At 41.2% G+C, this 23,696-nt stretch overlaps 2 protein-coding genes across 3 annotated transcripts in view; both read left to right on the plus strand.

The window, feature by feature from the left end:
- abhd17b (abhydrolase domain containing 17B, depalmitoylase) overlaps positions 1 to 4,150 on the plus strand; it is a 46,287-nt gene extending 42,137 nt beyond the window's left edge. The window contains exon 4 of the mRNA XM_007906587.2: positions 1,338 to 4,150. Within this exon, the coding sequence (XP_007904778.1) occupies positions 1,338 to 1,557 (220 nt within the window). The 3' untranslated portion in view covers positions 1,558 to 4,150. The remainder of the gene's footprint in view (positions 1 to 1,337) is intronic.
- An 8,708-nt stretch (positions 4,151 to 12,858) lies between these two features.
- cemip2 (cell migration inducing hyaluronidase 2) overlaps positions 12,859 to 23,696 on the plus strand; it is a 46,299-nt gene continuing 35,461 nt past the window's right edge. Inside the window, exon 1 of one of the 2 annotated variants that reach the window (XM_007906585.2) lies at positions 12,859 to 13,171. The gene's annotated coding sequence lies outside the window, so the exon portion shown is untranslated. Of the gene's footprint in view, positions 13,172 to 17,359; positions 17,850 to 23,696 lie in introns of those variants that run through there. The other variant, XM_007906584.2, reaches the window with a different exon arrangement.

Here is a 23,696-nt window from a genome sequence, read left to right on the forward strand (position 1 = left end):
CTCCACTAATGAGAATATACACACGGCGACGGGTCATCCCAGTGCCTTATTGCGCAACAAAGGAATGCATTCATCCCTGTCCTTTGCACTACCAGGCAGCTGACTTCAGCAATAACCTGCTTGTGTTTACTTCCTCCCTCCTTGATTTTTATAGAAAACTCGATGGTATTTTACTGACACTAGCAGCTTTACCCAAAGTTAGTTAACAAAGAAAAATCAATCTTGACCTGGAGACGAGACTCTCAGGTCAGGCACGTACCTCCTTGATGACACAAGGCGAAAAGTAACCCCGAGTTCAGCGAATCCCCACCTTTTATATTGTCCTAACTCCAACCCTTTCCAATATATCGCATTGATATTTCTTCCCTCCATTTTCAATCTCTCCTTTCATTGTATCAATAGGTTCCCCCACCAGGACTCGGGTGATCTTTTCTCACTTTTTGTTCAAGTAACTCACCCAGGTCACAGACTGCATGTTGCCAAGGCTGTCTTACACTTTAAATTATATTTCGGTCCCGAGACCATAATACAATTAAAGTGAAAGCATCTTACTTTGTACAAATTCTCAATATATACGGAATATCTGCATTAATAACCTTAATAAAAGAGGTAGAGCGTTAATTTAAATAGGTGAATGTGACAGTATGTACTATAAAGTGGATTGACTGTATTTTGTGCGTAAAGCGTGACAACCAGTTTATGCATAGCAATGTCCCACAAACAGTCATGGAGTGAATGACCAATTTTATTTGGGAGATTGTTGCCCAGGACACAGGGAGAAACTCTCCTCTATTCATATAGTGCCATGGGATGTTTAACATCTATCTGAACAGGCAGGTGGGACCTCAGTTTAAAGTCTCATCCGAAGGATGGCACCTCCGACAATGCAACACCCCCTCACCTCAGCACTGCATTGGAGTGTCAGCTTACACTATGTGATTCCAAGTCGTGACATGGAGCTTGAACCCACAACCTTCTGCCTCAGAGGTGAGAGTGCTACCACGCCAGGTTGACACACAAGTTAATAAGGGACAATATAAAAAATCTTCCTGATTACTATATCAAAAATGTTTAGTTTGGTCTTGCACATGCAAACTGAGTTAAATATCACCTAATTTTGGTTACCTGACCATGTCCCTCTCCATGGTTCCTGCATTGTGGTGTGAAATAGGTAAGTCAAATAGCAGTGGAAAAGCAACTTCTAACTGGAAAGGTGATATTTATTTGTTGAGAAAAACTGCTGTGTAAACATTTTTAATGTGCTGTTCTCAGCCTAACACTTTTCTTCTGTGTCTCACGGACGGCTTCTTCCTGCATGTTTACTACTTGTTTTGCAGCATTGACAAGATTTCTAAGATAGTCTCTCCAATACTGATCATCCACGGGACCGAAGATGAAGTGATCGACTTTTCTCATGGGTTGGCACTATATGAGCAATGTCAGAGGCCAGTGGAACCACTTTGGGTAGAAGGAGCCGGTCACAACGACGTGGAGCTTTACGGACAGTATCTTGAAAGGCTGAAACAGTTTGTTTCTCATGAACTGGTGAATTCTTAAATGGACTCTTTAATATCTTAGGGTTTTTGTTTGTTTTTTTTAATTCAAGAATGCTTTCCATTTTTCATTCACTCAGACTGTATATGCAACTAAAAGAAAAAAGACCCGAAGGTTTTATTTGCAAATCAAATGGTAACATTGGAATATAAGGTTTGCAGATGACGGCATTGATGCCAGTATTATATATATATATATATATATATATTAAAAAAAACTGGAGACTACCATGGAGTCAGTTTGTTAAATCAGTTTATGTATTTGATGGCAAAATTTACCATTGTTCCTTCCATAGTTTTACTGTCTAGAAAGATTATTCAGATGTTAGTGTACTGTATGAAACGTTTATTTATGACGTACATGAGTAGCTGTTGCTTTGTACGTATAGTATTGCCAAATTGATCAGAATATCGGTAGAAAAATATTCTATTGAGTGATCTTTGGAATACCTCTCAGTAAATAGGCAGTGTTTTTTTTCAGCGCATAAAGTCTTTTGGCAAGATATAAATTTGGCATAATTCCAAACTTAGTTATTATGCTATAGAAATCTAATTTAAGCATTCGCCCACACCCAAGGTTTATTTTAAACAGATTTGAATTAATAAAATATTGCAAATGGCCCTTCTGGGATTTAAATTCAAACTTATGATTAAAAAATTTTTTTTTTGTATTAACACAAAGCTTCGACCATTATTTCTTTTCCAGTGCTGAATTTGCAGAGATGTTGGATCAAATTATGTTTTCGCACAATTTTAACAAATGTTTGGCTGCATGTGTGGGTAAACTCTGGCTGCAGATTACATGTAGAATTACAAGGGAGATGACAACCCTTCCTTGTTAAAAAAAAATGTTCACATGTGTCTCGAAGGAAGGTTGCATTATATTTCATCGCACACAAGAAATACAGTAATGAAGTAAGTTTTTTTTCACCTTTATGGGGGTGGAAGGGAGGGGTTGGCATCTAGCCAAATTACATAAGGAATGTTAATATTTTTAACCTATATACAGTAGTATAATACTCTTTTAAGGTATATTTCCCTGAGAGAGCTTAATGTATACAAACACTAACAGCAATGGTGCAGTGTAGAATGAATGCATTTAAATGGACAATGCAAAGCTTGAATTGTTTAAAAAAAATTGAAACTATGGTACGCAAAGTAGCCTTACAGATTTGTTACTTTTTTTGCTTTTTTTTAATATGTGAATGTGTAAATGCCTGTACTGTACCTTGTATTTGAAAATTTTATGCTGATGTATGATTCCATATTTCTGTATATCATGACACAAAGTGCTATTTAGCAGTCAACTCTTATCTCGCCTGTGGAACAACCATACAGTCCGATTTATACATTCAGTGTCAAACAAGGGGTGGCAAGCAGGCATTGCCAGCATTGATGCTATATTCTTTGTTTATTTTAGTTGCAATGTACTCAGAGGTCAGCATTTCAGGAGCCAACTGTGGTACTTTACCCATTTTTAAAGAGTTAACACGTGTTTTTTAAAAAGAATGGTATCTCTAAACAAATCTTGTAAAGTGATAATTGGAATCCATTTGTATTGCTTTATGTTATCTTGATCATCCACTCATTATCTGAAAATATCTATAGTATTGATTCTGTCAAAACTACATCCCAAGTGTGCAGTTATTGCGTGTTACTGATGCCATAAGATGTTCCCATGGCTTCGAGTGTATATTGTTTGCTCCACTTGTTAGATCGTAACATAAAATCTTATACAAATTGACTAGATAACCCATCTGTGATAGATCAGTATTTACTCACTTGCTCTGAAAAAATATTGAGCCCCTATTGCAAGTCTGTGTTTTACTTGCAGAATCTAGTGACTTCATCTCTCCAAAAGGACAGCAGAATTGTGGTGCAGGTCTCATTTCTGATCACCCTCTTGAAGTGCCATTTACCAAAATGACTCTTCTGTCCACAAGTGGGGAAGACTCAAAATTCCTGATCCAAACATTTCTCATGTTCTGTATTAATAAGCACCTAATGTTCTGTCTTTCCAAGTGAATGGTTAAATCTCATTGTGTTGTGTTAGAGCTACAGTAAGAATTAATCTCTAACTTGCCAAACAAAAGGGATTGTGTGAAAAAAAACAATTGTTTGGGCTTGCTGAACTTGACAGATGCACGCTCAGCCCCAAATGGGCTGATTCAGTTGACGCTGGTAAAGAGAGTAGCTGCTGGAGGTAACTGCTCCTCCTGGCTGTACTTCCCAGTGAGAACTGGCACTGATGTGAAGGAAGAAACTGAAGCGAGAGTTGCAGATGGGTTATCTAGCCTGGCCAGTTGACCTCACAGCTAGGGTGGTCGCACATACACATTGCCAGTCCAAACAGATAGGTGCCATACGTGAAAACTACTTTACAATCTGTGAATCTGTGTGTTTTGTGAACATTGTTAAATGTGAGTAATGGAGTGGCCTGTGGCGAAATGAAACTTTCAAGTACTTTTTACCTTACTGACTACTGAGCAAACTTAAAACTACCTGTATTTGTATTTGTTTTGCTTTTTTTCTGTTCTACCTGATGCTGGCAGATTGGTATTTTTTCATAGTTGAATTAAACTTTGATTTAAAACAAACCCAATTTGTGCTTTTTTTTTAAAAGTCAATTTTATCCCATTCCGGTATCACTGAAGAACGTTTCTTTTCTCCTTGGTCGCCTAATTTCTGTCTGATTTTTAAACGGGTTAAACATTTTGCTGAACTGGGGGTAAGGAGATTGTGCCCAGAAATCCCCAAAGTGGAATCTTCTCTGTGATGGATGTGTCTTAACTGATATGGGGCCAAAAGAAGGCTATTCATCCTTTCTGTCTCCCCATTTTAAACACCCAAATAGCCCCAGCCTGTAAGACTTTCCAGGTCAATACGTTCCATGTTTTTACATGCCTTTGTGAGCAAAAATATTTTCTAATCTCACTTCTACCCATTTTAACTCTAATTTGATAATAATGCCCTCTTATTCTGGGTCCCTCTATTAGATGGTTGGCTTTGAATTAACCAGAAAATGCCTGGAAATCGCACACCGTATACACTAAATAAATTGAATGAATATTTGGATGAGCAGAATATAAAAGCTCCTTGTCTTTGCAGTACAGCAGCCTTCAAGAATGTAGAACATTACCAGTGAAGCTTCTAATTACATTCCTTTGAATGCACATAACTCAAATGGCGATTGTACAAGTATTAGTCCTGGTTGGCTGACATTATCCATCAGCACACGGATTGAGACCACATTGTCAATTACATTAAACACCATTCTTTTATGAATATCCTCCTTCAAATTGGCCTGACTGCACTATTCAAACTATAAAAACATCAAGTTTTAACGAGAAATTCTGTAGGGTTTTAGGGGAATGTAACCAGGTTCCGATCAACCTCCAAGAAGACGTTTCTGCAAGTCATTATTGATGTTTTTCTAGATGAAAGAGGAAGGCAACACTTGTGCAATTAATATCCTTTATTAGTAAATATCTCAAATTAGTCCCCAGTGTCCCCAGTGTTAAAATGTAACATCTCTTCTTCTTTGACCACACTGCTTGGATTCTTATTTTTGAACCTGGATTTCAATCCTAAATCATAAGTTCACATCAGTATTGGAGTAACTTCATATTAAGTTGGGGGGGTGGGGGGGAGACCAATAGACCAATCTGGATAAGACTATCAATAAATATTTTCAGTGATTCTTAACATTTCGGCCACATGTACACATAATATTTCATTCAATTAATATGTTTAAAGTTTGTCTAATTGTAATAGATCTCACATTTGTAAACTGGACTGGTCAGACTCCAAAGCAGAGCAAAGCATTCGCCCACAAAATGCACAGTCAAACCACTTTACAATATATCTTGTGAAGCGCTTTGAGATGTTGGACAACATGATTAGGCACTATATCAAATGTGATGATAATGATTAGTGGAGCACTGGTCTGTGGCCTGAGAATGTGCCTGATTGAGTGGCTCCCACCTGCAGTCATTCTGTACAAATCTAGTGTTCAATAAAAATCTTTCAAATAGACTCACAAATTAGATACTAAAGAAAATGGTGGTGGAAGAGCCTGATAGCACTAACTTCTTGAAGTGAAGCTATTGTTTGGGGATGGGGGAAGAGGATGATCGGAAAATTACAGGAAATGTGAGGATTTCCTACTCTGGAGTATGATAGGGAATGGTCATTGTCGGAGGCAACATAGAGGAAATTAACTGATAACTTCGGAGTAGGGGAATCTATAAATGTTGATCTGTGTGAAATAATGGAGCATGTATTAGAAAGTGCACAATATTGAGCAAATTGAGCATATAGTGTAAAGTGAAAATCTTCAATCATAAAAGCATAGAATAGCGAAACAAACTGAATGTTGCAGTTACTTGTGGTCTTTATTCAGACTCTCTTTGTAAAATCTCCATGAAGGACACCTTTTGTATATATATTTGGTCAGCCTGCTAAATTATTGGTTGTTTCAAATCCACTGGTAACAAGGCTGCCTCGTTGTTAAGTATCTCAATGAAGTGTAAGTTCACTTTGAACCCAGTTGTCTTGAGGATCTGTGGTGACTGAAAGTGTGGCACACTTCACACTTCCTATAGTCTGGCTTCCAGCCATCCTTGCAGACGTATTTAACAACAACAACTTGCATTTATATAGCGTCCCTCACACAGGGTAGCGTCCCAGAGCACTTGACAGTGATTGAGCACGACTTTCAGCTCTAAAACTGCTCATAAGAGCAGTGACAGCTTTCATAGGGACCAGCCAGATTCCTGCACATACACATGGAACTATGAAGTGATGCATTTTGTGCTGCAAAATGACATCCTGACAACCCAGAAGTGGGACCAGTGACAATTTTGCTTTCCGGACACAGGATCTAATTTCTTGGATCTAAAACACTGTGTTTGAATGGTATTGACAAGGTTCCTTCCTCCAGAGCCCTCCTTTTCTCTAATCAATATTGTCTTTCCTAAAGCATTCTGGAGTGTCATCTGTAAATCCTGGTATCAAGAACGTCCATTCTCAAAAAGACAGCCAGCACAATGTCTATTCTTTCGTGAGAAACATCATAGCTGACTCTTATTCTATTCTTATCTGCTATCTACCATCCCCTTCCTCCCACACACACGCACACATGTACCAACACTTCCTTCCAAATGGGATGTCAATACAGTGAACTGATAAGAAGACCCTGCCTTATATCATCACATGGATTATATCATCATGCTGTCAATACCCCGGCTACTTAACATAAGAAATGTGAATAAGGGCCACTCCTTTATTTCATCACTCGCTTCAAATATTATAAAGTTGCATTCTATACATCCCAGTAAGTAAAATACCAGATGAATCATCGGACAAAAATCAGCGAACTCTCGCTGCTCCCAACATGTAAGCTTGCCCTCCGCCAGCCAGTGGAAGCTGTTTTGACTGTTGTGGTAAGATCTCTGTAAGTACAAATGGTAGACCTTATCCTCTGTGAGGTTCTGGCTGATTGTTAAAGTCTGAGTGATTCAAGTTGGGAAAATGAACATAAAGTGCTTTATAGACACGTTTGTCTATACATAAACTTATACTGTTCTCAACTTAAACATGTTTTAACAAATAGACTGACGGTCGGGGGGGCCAGTGGAGCCACACTGTCACATTGACAGCTGCTTGCTCTGCACAGGCACAGTGTAGGTCCTCCTGGCCACAGCGCCCCTCATGGCCCTGGAGGACTCATGCACACAAAGTCACCATGGATATAGTCACTGAGCTCTTTTCCCTGGAGTGACGATATATCAGGGGTTTACTGTATTGGTTGATGATATATCAGGCGTTTACTGTATTAATATTGGGTAAGTGACCATCTTCCCACCCTAATTTGGGTTTGTTGGTTGTAACAACCACCTCAGCCCGAGAGATTAACTAATGACAAAAACTGGGGTCAAACCATGTCTTTGTGTTCTGTGTAATTCAGTCACTTTATGGGGTGAAAATTGTGATGTGTAATATGTTGACATTGATAGTGCTAAACATGTTGAAAAAAATAAACCGGTTGATAATTAACAAATTGACTGGGCACCAAGTGAGCCTGAGATGAAAGCGTCCCCCCAAGCCCTTCCCAAAGATTGTGGCCAGAACTTAACTGCACCATGCATTAGATTTCCAGCTCATGGATCATGGCAATTCTTGCATTTTATATAGCGCCTTATCACATTGAGATAAAGCGCTTCACAGGATATCCTGTAAAGTAGATTGACTGTGTATTTTGTGGGTGAAATGCAGCAGCCAGTTGTTCATAGCAATGTCCCACAAACAGCCATAAAGTGAATGGCCAATTTTATTTGGGGGATTGTTGGACAGGACACCGGGAGAAACTTTCTTCTCTTTTAGAGTTGTGCCATGGGATTTTAACATCTACCTGAACAGGCAGTTGGGACCTTGGTTTAACGTCCCATCTCCGACAATGCAACACGCCCAGAATTCTGGACCATGTGTAGCTCTATTCAGTCCTCGATAGAGGCAGGTTGACAAAGACGTTATGCCTGATTTAAAAATAATGCATAGCCTAATCAGTAATGTCAGAGATCTTTCAGGCTGTCCATTTTCAGACCCCCTTAGAAAGCTCCCAGGCAGTAATGAGAACAGTTTAATCTTACTACGGTAAACTCTGGTTAACTTTCCCCCCATGGACATTTTTTATTTAATGAAAGTGATTTAAAGTATCATAGAGGTGCAAATCTCTTCAATGTGTTACAAAAGCGTTTTTAAAATAAATATTATTTGCAGTGGTTCAAACTATAACTACTGTAGGGGAATATCAAAACCAAACTCAATTCGGTCCATCCCTCCAAAGTCCTCATACTCACTTTCCACCAAGGGGGGAGAGAGACACAGAGAGAAGTTATTGGGTGATGAATACAAGCAGGAATCTTGGCTGATCTTACTATCTCTAGTCAAGGAGTCGAGAGGTCAATTGTAGTGCCCCATGTGCTATCCAGACAGAGCACACACCAGGAATCAAACCTGATACCTTCTAATATGTATGCCTTAGTGCTACACTGAGCAGTGACTTTACTGACTGGGTCATAGGTGGAGCCAAGTCCCAAACCAGTTATTCCAGAGCTCCCTTATCAACTACAACTGATTTAAACATCTCCACAGGACTGATAGCAATTTGCACTTACATAGTCACTGCAGCCTGATGTCTTCTCATCTTCTCTTTTGTGCTATATTAAGCCATGCCCTTGCTCAATGGGTCATAGTGAAGCCAAGTTACAAACCAGTTATCCCAGAGCTCCCTTCTCAACCTCAACTTTTTTTTAAACATCTCCACATAATCCAACAACAACAACTTGCATCTATCTTGCACCCTCTACGCAAATACGGTATGTGTAGAGCTTGTAAACAACCATTGGATTCTAAACAATGGCAGCAGAAGCCAGAAAATGGGCTGAGTGAAGTTGCCCGATATTCAGGTGCAGCTCTCCTCACGAGAGGATATTGAGACCAATTGTTAAGCACCATGAGATCTGCTAACTCATCATATACCAGGGATCGAGCCTACCTGAGTGTCCTTGGCTCGGTAATGAACAGAGCAGTGCCCTTATCAAGTGAGCCATTGAAGGAGCTCCACTGCCAGCATATTCATCTTTTCACCAATATCATCAGCTCTATGTCTACCCCCACCACAGTCAATGTACCTTTCACTTAAAAGATACATGATTTAGATATGTATACCTCTGTGTTATAAATAAAGACAGATAAATGACAAGCAATGTAGAGTAGAAACTCGGTTTCAGGTTCTGCAGATGTTCAAAAGCTGATTAAGCTTCTCAATTTTCGAGACTCAGAACCAGTCTGTTTAATTATTACTTTGCATCTTGCGTCCAGCCTTTATTAACCCTATAGAAATCCTTTGAGTTAAAAATATCTAAGCTCCACGGTAACATATCCCCCGTCCAACAAAATATACTGCATTTTATTGGGAATCTTTGACAAAAAATACTACATTCAGCAGAGGAATCCTACACAAAAAAAACTGACTGCTGCTCAATGGCATGCATACTGCAAACAATTGGGGGAGCCGAGGGCAATGAATACTAACTTCTGTTCACTTCCCATTAATGTCTGTCAGCAGTTTCTGAAATGCTGGGGCAGCATTAATGAATAAAGGCTCCAAGTCATTTGGTTGAAAAAAATAATTGTTTTTAGAAGAAATCAACACAGAGGCAAAATTGTGAATCAAAATGGCCTGGAGTAAGGGATGAAAATGGTGATTATTTTAAATAAGCATTACTGAGGCCTGCATTCAACAGCCGATGTTTTAATGTGTGGTTTTATTTCTCCCACGAGGAATCCGTAAGTACATTTCACTCTTGCCTAGCCTCCTCATGCACTGGCAATAAAACACTGGAACGTCAATAATTGAACACCTTCCTTTTGTTCTCCATTACAGCACCTATTACTTGAGCACATGTGCTCAAGTAATAGACCTAAAAAGGGAATAATTTAGGAGTGTGAATGGAAAACTAAGTCTATGTTATCCATGCCCATTTCATCAGTCCATTCCCTGAATGGTTTTAACTCTTTTTCTGCAAAAGTTTTTTTTGTTGATGCCCTGACTGTTAATTTAGACTTAACCACAGAGAGTGGTGATATATATGGAATGGACTACCCAGAGAGGTGATGGAGGTAGACTGTGTCAGCAAATTCAGGAGTTCGTTAAATGAATAGCTATTTGCAGAAGAAATTGCTTGAGAGATGTATAGGGTTATTTATTTTACTTTGGGACGGGATTGATCTTTTGTAGTACTGTGCTTACATTACTAAATATGTCGCCATGATCTCACATTTGATCACATTTACAGACTAAATGAAGGCAAGCAGAGACTGGACTATCACTGACATGAGCTATTGATTATTTTGCACAGCCAGCTGACAAATATTCAATTCAATACTAAGAAGATAAAGTTGATAGCTCTGTCAGAACAAAGTAACCGTCGAGAAACAAATTAAACATTAATGTTTTCACAGACATCTGGAAAGGCTCATCCAAAGCTATTAAAATATCAGTAGCCCATTTCCAATTATCTTTTGTTTAATGACATTTTCTTTCTATTCTATACAAGTCGATTGGTGCAACGCTTTCCGGTGCTATATCAAATGCAAGCATTATTGTTATTCAAACCTGTACCCTGACATTTCTCCATCATTAGATGCCTGATGTAGCACTTAATAATAATGCTTGCATTTGATATAGCGCCTTATCACGTCACTGAGATGTCTTAAAGCATTTCACAGAATATACTGTGAAGGGAATTGACTGTGTATTGTGTGGGCGAAATGAGGTAACCAATTGCCCTGAGCAGTGTCCCACAAACAGTCATGGATTGAGTGACAATTATTTTTTAAAAATTTTTTGACGGGATTATTACACCTGGAAAGTGATCTGCCAATTGACTAACAACCCGGGGTGTGGACTAAAGAAACTTGCCAAAGGTTTCGTTTCACCCAGTAGTCGAACCTGGGACCTCTCGCTTGCGAAGTGAGCGCGCTAACCACCATGCTGCGGGACTTTATTGCTTTCTGTTGCAATTCTGAGATTTTTCGTCTGCTCAAAATTTCCAATCCACGTAAACCATTGCGTAAGCATGGATCAGGCTCCAGAAAAACTCCAGACATGGCCCTTGGTGAAGATTATTTAGACATTTGTGCCCTCAGGAAATAGCTGTCATTTTCTGATATCTCAGTTGCCATTGGCTGTATCCTGTTATTATGCCTCTTATATTTATATCCTGTTATTATCCCTCCACTCAGATTCTGCTTCAGGTTCTCCGCCTCGCTCGCCCCACGATAGGTCGGTGGGCCTTCTGCCACTCTTCCCCCACTCTCTGGAACTTCATCCCACAGTCCCTGTGCGTCACCCCCTCCTTTGCCTTTTTCACGATGCATCTCAAGACCCTCCTCTTCAAGCGTGCTTTCGATCTCCCTGCTTCACCCCTGCCCTCCAACCTCCCCAATCCCGACCTCCAGCTCGGGTCTGAAACTCTGCCTGTCCAGCACCTTGGGATATCCTCCCGAACGTGAAAGGCACTTTACAAATGTTATTTTGTTATATTTTGTTATATTTATTTTAAGTCCCTTTTCCATCACAATGCACCCAGCAGATCACACATACACTCTTATTACATCTGACCAGATTCAACTCATTTACTCAGGAAATGCTTACAACAGTTATGCAATGCCCATGCTTGCATATCACTCAGGTGTTTTGTTTAGGTGGGGCAGGGTGCATCTTACCATTTATGATGCTGCATGGATATTTCATAGAATATTTTTCCATCAGAAAATAATACAGAAAACAACTCACTCCACCAAACAATAGAGCATAGAACAGGGCCGTGAGGAGCATGGGATATGATTTGAAGGGTACTTCTTCGACAGTGCTTTCAGTCGTCTTTCCCCTCCCCACCCTCTTCGGTTCCCACCTCCGGAGCCCAGCCAGCTGTGTGAAGCTCTTTGAGACGTCCTCCCAATGTGAACACTTCTATATAAATGTAAATTGTATTGTATGAGTGAATGCCATTTAACATATGTATTGGATCTCCCTGTCTTTCACCATTCAATTGATAGTTGCTGCTTAGACGGTTCCTTCCTTGTCCCTCTGAAACATAGTGGTTATATGGTTTAAGCGCTCTGAGCTGAAAGGAATTTTATTATTATAAATGTTAATTAAGCCTAAGAACACCAGAAACTTTGATCCCCACAAGTCTAGGAATTGAATAGTGCAAAGTTAACTTTAGCAGCACTGACTGTCCACCACCTGTGGGAGCAGAATCTCTGGTGTGGACAGAGTGCACCAAAAAGGGTGTAAAAGATATAAATAATAATAATAATCCTTGCATTTAATATACCAACTTATCACGTTGATGAGACATCTGAAACGCTTCACAGAACATACTGTAAAGTGGATTGACTGTATTTTGTGGGAGAAACGAAAGCTCCCGGAATAATAATAATAATAATGTAATAGTAATCCTTGCATTTGATATAGTGCCTAATTATGTCATTGAGATGTCTCAAAGCGCTTCAAAACTGCATTAATAATGTAAAGTGGATTATGTGGGGGGGGGAAACCAGTTGAAAGACAAGTCAGGTGAAAGAAAGGTCCTGCGATGAGGCTGACTTTGTAATGGAAAGTGCGAGGCTGTGCTTTTTGATGCAGGGCTGCGGAAATCCCAAGGGGCTGCACAGTCATTGCAGGATGATTGATTTATATTGTGTTTGTATTTCATGTTGACATGAATTCGGGACGTGTTTACTGTGTGATCTCTTTGCAAATGGGTTTGGCAAGAAAACCAGAAAAAAGGCAAGACGCCATCCTGAGGATGTGTCCCATCAGGCAGATGATATCTGCTGTTCCAGATCCTTTTGGGGACAGAAGTGGGGCTGGAGAGAACAGTAGTGAGTGTAACTCCCTTCCTCCCCTGGGGCATTGCTCTCCCCTCCCCTGCCTTTCAGAAGAGAGAGACTGCCACACACCCAGAGCACTGCAGAAAGCCTGCGAGGAAAGGCAATCTGCTTGCTGATCGGGAGAACAAGGCAAAAGGCAAGTCACAAGGCAAGTAAGTGTGCAACCAGCAGCTCCACCACACTGCACTCACAGAAAGTTTCCAACCCACAGCTACACTTCCTGATTTGCAAGCTTAGGGTTTTTGTTTGCAAATACTGTAACTCTCTTAGGTTTCCAAAAAAAAAACAATTCAGAACTGCTGGAGAAGGTGGAATGCGTTAGCAGGCACACAAGGTTGAATAGTTTGCACTGAGGATCCAGAGGGTGGGAATAGGGGTGAAGGTGGAATGAAAATCCAGCCTCAAGCCTCCCCACGATTGCTGTGCTGTGCTTTGCTCCCTGGCACACAAGAGAGAGAGAGCTGCAATAGACCTGTCCTCTGCTCTTCTCGGGCTTCAGGTAAGATCACTCCTGCAGATCTCCCCTCCTCCCTGCAGTTATCGACAAATGGAGACATTTGTGCTTGTAAGAGCGAAATAATTTGTCTCCAGGAAGTTTTTCTCATCCTCTCCCATGTCCTTCGCTTCATTATTGTTCTGCTGCTTGTGTTTGTCTGACTGCAGCTCTCAGCCTTCACTGCTATAGTGACAGTCAATATATATATATACATGTTAATATATATTATAATAATCCTTGCATATAAAATTTGATTGAAAAACTACAGTTGTATAGTTCACTCAAGTTTCAAACCAGACCTGGTCAAGTTGATTTGGTCGGATTCGGTTTCAGTGGAGAAACGCACAGACTGAGACAGACATCTGTTCTGTTCTTCTTTGCTGCCCATAACTCTTTCAAAATAAGAGGCCAGTCAAAACCTAAGCAAAGATACAGTATTATTACACTAAATGCATTTCTCAAATGGAAAAAAAACCTTATTTCCAGCCAGCTGGAAGCAAAATATTTTTGCAACAATAAAGCCCACCCAAAGATAAGGCTCTTGGAATTACTGTATAACACATACACAACTCCCAAGGTCACTCGAATTAGTTTTAACAGCAAAATTTCTGGGCAACACATAACCCTTTGCTTTGCAGATACTGTACTGCAAACGATGCCTTTTCAACCAGGTTTAGAAAACATTTTGGATAGCCAAGTTAGTCTAACTAGACATCTGTGTTTTAAATCAGTAGAATAAAATGAATGTGCTTATTACAACCAGATCTGGTTTGAAACTTGAGTGAACTATATAACTCGTTTTTCAATCAAATTTTATATGCAAGGATTATTATAATATATATTAACATGTATATATATATATATATTGACTCTGTCAGAAAGATAGAAAGCAGCCTGGGACTTGAGAAGATTATTTTACATTTTATAGAAGCATGAATTTTGATTTAGTACAGAAGTCATTTGGCCCTGTACAAGGTTAGCTCCCCCACTAGAGTTATCCATTGGTTCGAACCCAGTGTCCCCTCTGTTGAGCCTAGACATTTTAGTGCGGTTATAAATCAACAAAGCACTACTGAGCAGTCAGGAATCCCCCTTGTTCAACCTCAGGTCACAGGCTTAATGAGCAGAGTGGTGACTGGATCGTGTATCTCCAACCTGCGAGTGCTCCCAGGCCATTAATATGTGGGGAGAAATTCCACTGGGTCTAGATTTACTCCATTAATGTAGAATCTTAAGAGCATCCAGAACGTGACAAATTCCTAAATGCAGCCTTCATTTTCGAGCCCTTCTCTCTTAAGTTTCTTTTAAGAACCACAGATAACTGATTTCAAAGCTAAGACTGAATTCATCAATTTGTCAAATTCCGGAGACGCTCAGAAATATTAGATTAACAGAGGAAATCTAGACCTGGGTGGAATTTTACCCTGGTGTCATTTCCACCCTCCAAAAGTCATATTTTTTTTTACCACAGTGTCATTTCCACCTCTGGAACTCTGCACAAATGCTCAATCACAAAATTTAAAAATTCAAAAAAAATTCAAAATGATTTTAAAATTAATTTTTCAAACTGAGCTGATTTGCAGAGAATTAGCTGCAACACATCCAACTGCATGGGCTGGCCTAAAAATACACACTCAATGCACATTACAGTTAAAATCCAATAAAGTGTTTCTGGGACATTTCGGTGGTGTGATAATAATAATAATCCTTGCATTTGATGTAGCGTCTTGTCACTGGGACAGTTCAGAGAGCTTCACAGAATATATTGTAAAGTGGAGTGACTGTATTTATGGGTGAAATGTGTCACATCAAAAATGCACAATTTATTATCCAGGATTCACTAACATCCTTTTCGCAACTCCTGCAATTTAGGTCCCACTGGCTTTGTAAGCAGCAAGGAAGGACATGTCATTTTGATGACAGTTGTGTCATGTGCAAATGAGGCAGTCACCAGTGCAGCAATGCATTTTATGGCAATCTATGGCATCATATTGTGCCAACTTGGCAAAGACAGAAACAAAACGTTCAGTTTGCTAACACTTGCCATGAAAACAATGGGGTCTAATTGTCTCTTTAAAACATTTCCTGACAATTGCCCTCTAAGGGAGCAATAAACCTGACTAATAAACACTGGCTGTTACAGGCATCTCTCACAGATTGATTCAGAGATCGATGGTACATTAAAACTGTTTTTTGGTACCAGTTCTTTTCTGTAAACAACAAGAATAGAACCACATTTGTATAGCGCCTTTCACGTCGGGAGGAATTTCCAAGGCACTGGACAATCAGTGTTTCGGACCTGAGCTGGGGGGGTCAGGATCGGGGAGGGTGAAGGGCAGGGGGAAAGAGGGTGCCTAGTTGAAGAAGAAGGTCTTGAGATGGGTCTTGAAGGAGGCAAGGGAAGGGTGAGGCAGAGGGACAGCGGGATGCAGTTCCAGAGGACAGGGGCAGAATGACTGAAGGCTTGTTTGCCAATCGTGGGGGCGGGCGAGGTGGGGGAAGTGAAGCAGGCTGGAGCAGGCAGGATGGTAGGAGGTTATGAGGTCGCAGAGGTAGTGGGGAGCAAGGCCATGGAGGGCTTTGAATGTGAGAACCAGGATCTTGAATTGTATCCTCTGTGAGATGGGAAGCCAGTGGAGTCGGGTGAGGACGGGGTTAATGGGGTCCCGGAGCCTGGTGCGGGAGAGGACACGGGCTGCAGAGTTCTAGATGATGTGCAGCCTATGGAGGGAGGAGTTGGGGAGGCCGACAAGCAAGGAACTTGCATAGGCAAGCCTGGATGTTATGAATGCATGTATGAGGGTTTCGGCGGCCTGCGGTGTGAGGCAGTGGCGGAGCCGGGCGATGTTGCGGAGTTGGGGAAGGCAGAGCGGGTCATGGCACGGATGTGGGGTAGAAAGGATAGTTGAGGGTCAAACAAGACACCGATGTTCCTGACTGGCTTGGTAAAGTAAAGTTTAAGGCAGGAGGACAACAATTAATCAATTTACACTTTAGCTAATAATAATAAGAAACCTATTTGATATAGTATCTTTCATGTTGGGAGGACATGTTAAAGCTCCTCATAAGATTTATAGACTGTGTACATTGCAGGTGAATGTGGCAGCCAATTTCCGCAGCATGTCAGACAAACAGCCTTGAAATCATAGAATCATAGAATTATACAGCACCAAAAGAGGCCATTTGGCCCATCGTGCCCGTGCCAGCATGAATGAATCACCAAACTTTTCTGGGGGATTGTTGGCCTGAGAGAAACTCTCTTCTCTTTTCACATAATGTCACTGCATCTGAACAGGCAGACGGGACCTCGGTTTAATATCTATCTGAAGGACAGCATTTCTGTCAGCCTACATTGTGAGCGCAAAGTCCCGACTTGGGGCTTGAACCCACAACCTTCTGACTCACAGGCGAGAGTGCTACTAACTGAGCCAGACTCACACCAAAATAGATAATAAATTGTGAATATTAACTAGAATCGACTCGAGAAAAATGAAGAGGAAGAGATTGTTGGTCATTCCCTTTAGAACCGCTTGCGAGACATTGCTGTGCGCAAATTAACTTCCCGCGTACTCCTACACATACACAGTCACTACTCTTGAAAACAATTGCCAGTGAGCCCTGTGAGAAATGTCAACATTTTAGGCACTGTATCAAATGAAAGGATTATTTTCACAGTATTATTGAGTCAACGGCTTGTTTTTCCTTTTTATGCCCATTAGGGGTCGTCAATGCCACACTTCTTCTTTTAAAGTGGGAGGTGGAGAAAGAGCGAGAGAGAGATTTACACTTTCTTAAAGCAGCAGCATATGACGAGGATGTGAAGCCACTCCTTATTCCTGTGGCTGTAGGAATCCGATCCGAGCATTGTTCACTTCCTTTTGCAATCGGCTGCTGTGTTGGGGGGGTGGACAGAGCTGAGGTTGCACAGGCAAGAAGCTGGGGAGAGAGAGAGAGAGAGAGAGAAAGAAAGAAAGTCTGGATTTGTGGGAAAGGCAAGAGAAGGGAAAGCAAGGCGAGGTTGGCAAGATAGCGCTTTAAGCGCAAGTTCCCATGTAGCGGCCGCTGCTCTCCTAGCTCTGTGTCTCTCGCATGCACAGATACACACACAGTGAGTGAGTGATTTAAAGCCCAGGGAAAGATGCCTGAGGAACACAGACCTGCAGATTGCTATTAGCTGCAATCCCGAAACCATTATGACTGGCACTGCTCAGCACACAACGTCTGGTTAACTCTCTCTCGCTTTCTTTCTCTCGCTCTTTCTCTTCCTCCCTCCCACCCCTCCTCTCCCTCCGTTTTCTCTTCTCTTTTTGTAATCCAGCACGTTTTGGAAGAAGGTAAGGACAGGCGCTGTGTATGAGATTGCTGTGTGTGAGTGAGCGCTGTGTTTGATGAGTGTGTGTGTTTTTGGGAGTGGGTGGGTGGGAGAGAAAGGATTGACCGAGGAGACAATGTAGCTCTCGCTCTCTCTCTCTTTCTCTCTCGTCTCTCTGTCTCTCTCCCTCTCCATCCCTCCCAGAGGAATCCCCTCCCTCTCTCTGTGTGGAAGCTGGGCTGGTACATCATTTAGCCCTCTGGGAGACACACACGAGACACACACTCACACACACAGAGGAGAGAGAAAGAGAGTAAGTGTGGTGAGAGGTTGAGAGGGAAAAGTTTACCTCTTTTTCTCAGATGGCGCTGTGGAACTTGAAAAATAGGAATCAGCATTTTTTTAACATTGGGGGAATTTGTGTCTGTTGAAGCAGATCTGGGCTCTCACATTCCTGTCTTTTTGAGGATTAAATGGTGCCCATCCTCCCCCCTCGTAACCTTCAATATAATAGCCAGGACTTGACACACTGATAAGAATTCAACTGTATTGATGCCTTGAAAGAAGTTGCTTCCTTCTTCTCAGAAGGAAGGAAATAGTTTTGTGTGGGTTGAATCCGGTTGTCAGCTTATCGAGCCTTTTGTATGAAAGAGTTTGCAAGCAAAGTTGCATTACAATCTGGGTGGTAGAGACCAGGACACTGGACTGATTTAAACAGCTGCTTGATGCAGTGATGGGGTTTGGGGGGGCTGGGGGTGGGGGATGGTAGGGCCAGTGTCCTGAAGGGATGATATCAGATGAGAGGGGAGAGTAAGCACTGCATCATTGGAGGCAACAACAACAACAACAAAATTACGTTTGTATAGCGCCTTTCACGTCAGGAGGACGTCCCAACGTGCTGGACAGTCAGTGTTTCGGACCTAAGAAACACGAAAACAAGAAACACCATCCTTCAGATGAGATGTTAAACCAGTTCTGTGCCCGTTCAGGTGGACTTTAAAGATCCTATGGCACTATTTGAAAAGAGAAGGGAGTTTCTCCCGGTGTCCCGGCCAACAACCCCGAAGGTAAAATGGGTCATTTACTTCATTGTTTTTTGGGACATGTCTGTGTGCAAACTGACTGCTGCGTTTTCCTACAAAACACAGGGTCGCTACACCCTTTACTGTAAATCCTGCAAAGCACTTCGAGAGGTCTTCTTGACGTTAAAGGTGCTCTATCAAATGCAAGGATCATTGTTACTATTTTTATTATCATTGTTATGTCATTATCAGTAAGTTTGGGATTTTAGTCACTATAGAATTACAGAATATTCGAAGCAGCACAGTTCATTCGGGCCATTGAGTCTATTGATTAATTTTATCCATACCAGCCACTTAGTTTAAAACAATAACTTGCATTTATATTGTGCCCTTCATGTGGGTTGCATCTCAGAGCCAGTTTAATTCTCTCCGGCTTGATCCCCATACCATTTAATATTATTTTTCAATTATTTATGTAATTGTATTTTAAAGAATGTATTGACTCTGCCTCCATAACAATTGGCAGAGAACATCACATTCTGCCCACCATGTCCAGTCTCTTTTTTTTCTAAGAGGTTTATTTTAACCTCCCCTTTAATTATTTTTGTGATTATTGTTGCACAATTGATCGATTGCAAGATCCTCACATGTGCCCAAATCCCTTTATGGCCTGGCACTTCCCTACCTCTCCGACCTGCTTATTCCGAGTTTATGTTTGCTTATATTTAAATATTCTGCTTATATTCGCTGCGTTTTTCCCACAAATATACATTCAATTCACTTTACAGTATATTCTGTGAAGCGCTTTGAGACGTCTTGAAGATGTGAAAAGCGCTATATCAAATGCAAGGATAATTATTTTATTATTATTCCCCATTCCACCATCTGCTGCCTTCGCTCAGTGGGCTCCGGCCTCCTCCACGTCCCTCATCCCCTCCACCATCAGCAGCCATAGTGTCAGCCACTACATCCCAAGACTTTAGAACTCTCTTCCTCAATCCCTCTACCTCAGTCGCTTTGCTGGTCTTCAGATGACACCTGAAGACCTTCCTCTTCGACCGTGTCTGCAGTCATTTCCCCCTTCTCCTTGGCTCAGAGTCAGGCTATGCCTCTATTAAGAGCTCGGAGACCCTACACCTTTATAAATCTATACAATGCAAGTTGTTTTTAAATTTGTTGAGTAATTATTATTATTTGGCCTGTTGTAATCCTTAAAAATCTTGGAAACCTATTAGGTCATCTGTTACCTTCTCAGCTCTTAAAAAAACAACTTCTCAGATTTCTCTTTATAATTGAAATTTCTCATCCCTGGCATTATCTTAAATTCTGCACTTCACCTTTTCTATTGCTTGCACATCCTCCTTATAACTATGTAACCCAAACTGTACAAAATACTCAACTAGGGCCTAACTAAGGTCTTGCACAGTTAAATGTTACTCCCCTGCTTTTGTATTCTACGCTTCCATAAAACCAAGGTAAAACCCTTTTTCCTTTAAACAGCTTTATCTCTCTGTGCTGCCACCTTTAATGACCTGTATCTTTACTCATCAGTTTCAAATAAAAAAAAGTCTGACGTTGTCCAAAAGAAGTGGCCTGATGTGCTCCCTGCGCTTTATACAAAGGTGTTCTCTCTGTTAGTGCAGTGGGTAACACAGCACCTGTTGTGGAGCTGATCCATGCTTTGCTCTTGAGTTGGCTAATCATCTCGGCAGTTTGGAGGAGTATCAAAAATCACCCGAGGAAATGTGCTATTTGGGGAAAAATTATGCTACGGATGTTCCTTTAAAATCAAATTCAATCATGTGCAAAATAAAGTCAATTGTTGAAGAAGATACAGTGCTGCCTTAAATCATTCCTTTCAGGAAGAAACCTTATTTACCTATGTGTCCCTGGGTTAGAGAGAGGCAAAATCAACTGGAAGTTTTTGCTTTTGATTATTATGAAGTGGGAGGTGACCTTAGGCCATATTTCATGTGCCATTGACCATATTTTGCAAACCATATTTTGCGGACACTTATTAAAAAAATTTAACTCACCGCAATTGTTGATGCTGGCAGTTACTGGGGAAACTTGTTGGATTAATGGGTGTATTTCTCTGATGAGTGTATTTGTTTTAGAATTGTATTGTTCCTCCTCAATTTGCTGCTGAACTCGAGATGGGACAAGTCTGGCCAGGGACATAATACCTCATCCAAGGATTGTCCCTGGGAATCAGGGACATATTGTCATCTTACCGTGGTCGAATAACTAATTTTTTGGGGTTGTTTTTTGAAAGTGAGATGAAGGGATTCGTAGAATCATAGAATCGTATAGCACAAAAAGAGGCCATTCGACCCATTGTGTCTGTGCCGGCTCTTTGAAAAGAGCAATGTAATGTCAATCCCACTCCCCAGCCCTGTCCCCATAACCCTGTAAACCCGTCCTCCTCAAATACCCATCCACCGCGTTTTTAGAAGTAGTTATCGAATTGGCCTCGACCACCCTTTCAGGCAATGCGTTACAGATTCGAACAACTCGCTGCGTGAAAAAANTTCTTCTCACCTCCCCTCTGCTTCTTTTAGATACTATTTTGAATCTGTGACCTCGAGTCACCGACACACCCACCAGTGGAAATTTTTTTTCCCTTTCTAACTTATCAAATCCCCTCATGATTTTGAAGCCCTCTATTAGGTCTCCTCGTAACCTTCTCTGCTCCAATGAGAATAATCCCCGCCTCTCTAACCTTTCCTCATAATCAAGGTCCTCATTCCTGGTACCATCCTTGTAATCTCCTCTGCACCCTTTCCAATGCCTTAACATCCTTCCTATAGTGTGGTGCCCAGAACTGGGCGCAGTATTCTAACTGAGGCCTAACCAGTGTTTTATATAAGTTAATCATAACCTCCTGACTCTTGTACTCTATACCCCTATTTATAAAGCCTAGTATCCCATATGCCCTTTTTACGGCTTTATCTACCTGTCCTGCCACCTTCAAGGATTCATTTACCTGAACCCCCCAGGTCTCTCTGTTCCTTCAACCTTTAAGATTGTATTATCTCGCCTATATTACCTCTCATTCTTTCTTCCAAAATGCATCACCTCGCATTTCTCCACATTGAAATTCATCTGCCATGTGTCTGCCCATTTTACCATTCTGTCTATGTCTTCCTGCAGTTGGCTCCTATCCTTCTCATTGTTTACTATCCTACCTAACTTTGTGTCATCCGCAAACTTGGAAATGGTACTTGCTATACCCAAGTCCAGATCATTTATATGTATTAAGAAGAGCAATTGTCCTGATACCGATCCCTGGGGGACGCCACTGTAAACTTACCTCCAGTCAGAAAAGCAGTCGTTCACTACTACTCTCTGCTTTCTGTCTCACAGCCAGTTCTGGATCCATGCTGCCACTGTCCCTTTTATACCATGGGCTTCTATTTTTCTTACAAGTCTTTTATGTGGCACTTTGTCAAATGCCTTTTGAAAGTCCATATAAACTACATCAACTGCACTACCTTCATCCACCCTCTCCGTTATCTGATTGAAAAATTCTGTTAGATTTGTTAGCCAAGATTTACCTTTAACAAATCCGTGCGGCTGTGCCTCATTAACCATATTCTTCTAAGTGAAGATTTATTCTGTCCCGGATTATAGTCTTATAGATTGAGGGAGGGAGTTCCAGAGGGTGGAGGCATCGTGGCTGAAGGCGTAGATGCAGGTGGTGTTGGGTGGAAGGGCTGGTATTCGTGCTGCAGACTCAAGTTTGCTGAGCGGTGGTGGCGAGGATAACATCCCAGAGGTAGAGAGGAGCGAGGGTGCCCGGGTGTTTGTCAATGAGGGTGAGGATCTTGAAGTGGATCCACTGGGAGATGGGGATCGACAAGCAACCAAGGAGTCTGACAAGGCTAAACTGTCTGGACCCGTGGGTGAAGATTGACCACTTGGGCAAAGCACTACAGGGTGGCCAACGCCTAAAGAAAGCTATCCTGGTCTGATTTGCCATTGTTAGGACAGGAAAGGTAGAAGATACAGTATCTTCTCTCATCAAAGTTTCAAGTTGTTTTTTTTGAAAAAACAGGTTTGAGTGTTGCTGTGGTTACATATCAGACTACAACCTTGTAATTACAAACTGGGTAACATGTCTTATTCAGAGCCCTTTAGTTCTCAAGCTGTAATTCAAAGAGCGAAACACCTTTTATGGTTTAATTGTTTGCACTCTAACAGAAGACTGAGGTAGTATAAAGATGGTTGTCATGAAATAAGCAGTCATTACATTTTTCTTGTCGATCACCCCAACTTGGTGTAGTATGTGAGTTCAAAGGGTTTATACTGAGTTGCAATCTCTCTCATTTCCACCTCCCCCCTTCCCCAAGACTGACCTTTGCCCTGATTAAATAGAATGCTTTATTTGTAAGCTGCATCTACAGGGGGAAGAAATTCCACCTGGATCTAGAGTCAGTCTAGACTAGTTCTATTTTCTTAGTGTTTTGAAGCGTCCAGAATTTGGCAAATTGTTGAATTCAGTCTTAAAGTTAAAAGTTTCTGCCGTTCTTCAAAAGAAACTTACAGAAAACAGTCTTCAAAATTAAAACTGTATCTAAGAATTTGGCAACTTCTGGGCATTCTTACAATGCTATATAAATAAATAGAGTAAATTTAGATGCAGGTAGAATTTCCCTCCAGCAATAGTGACCAGATTTCTGGCTGCCCAGCTGTTTGAAGCAGGTCCGTAAAAGGTCAGCAATGTGCAAACGGCGGTGCTGGCTTCTCCGAGTGGGTGGAGAGATGAGCCTGGCTGGTTCCAGGACAATATCAGGATTCCTGGAGCAGGGCTACTGCTCCCTTTAACTTTGGTTGTTGCTGCATTT

Source organism: Callorhinchus milii, unplaced genomic scaffold (genome assembly GCF_018977255.1).
Source record: "Callorhinchus milii isolate IMCB2004 unplaced genomic scaffold, IMCB_Cmil_1.0 Scaffold1, whole genome shotgun sequence".
In the NCBI taxonomy this organism is placed as follows: Eukaryota; Metazoa; Chordata; class Chondrichthyes; order Chimaeriformes; family Callorhinchidae; genus Callorhinchus; species Callorhinchus milii.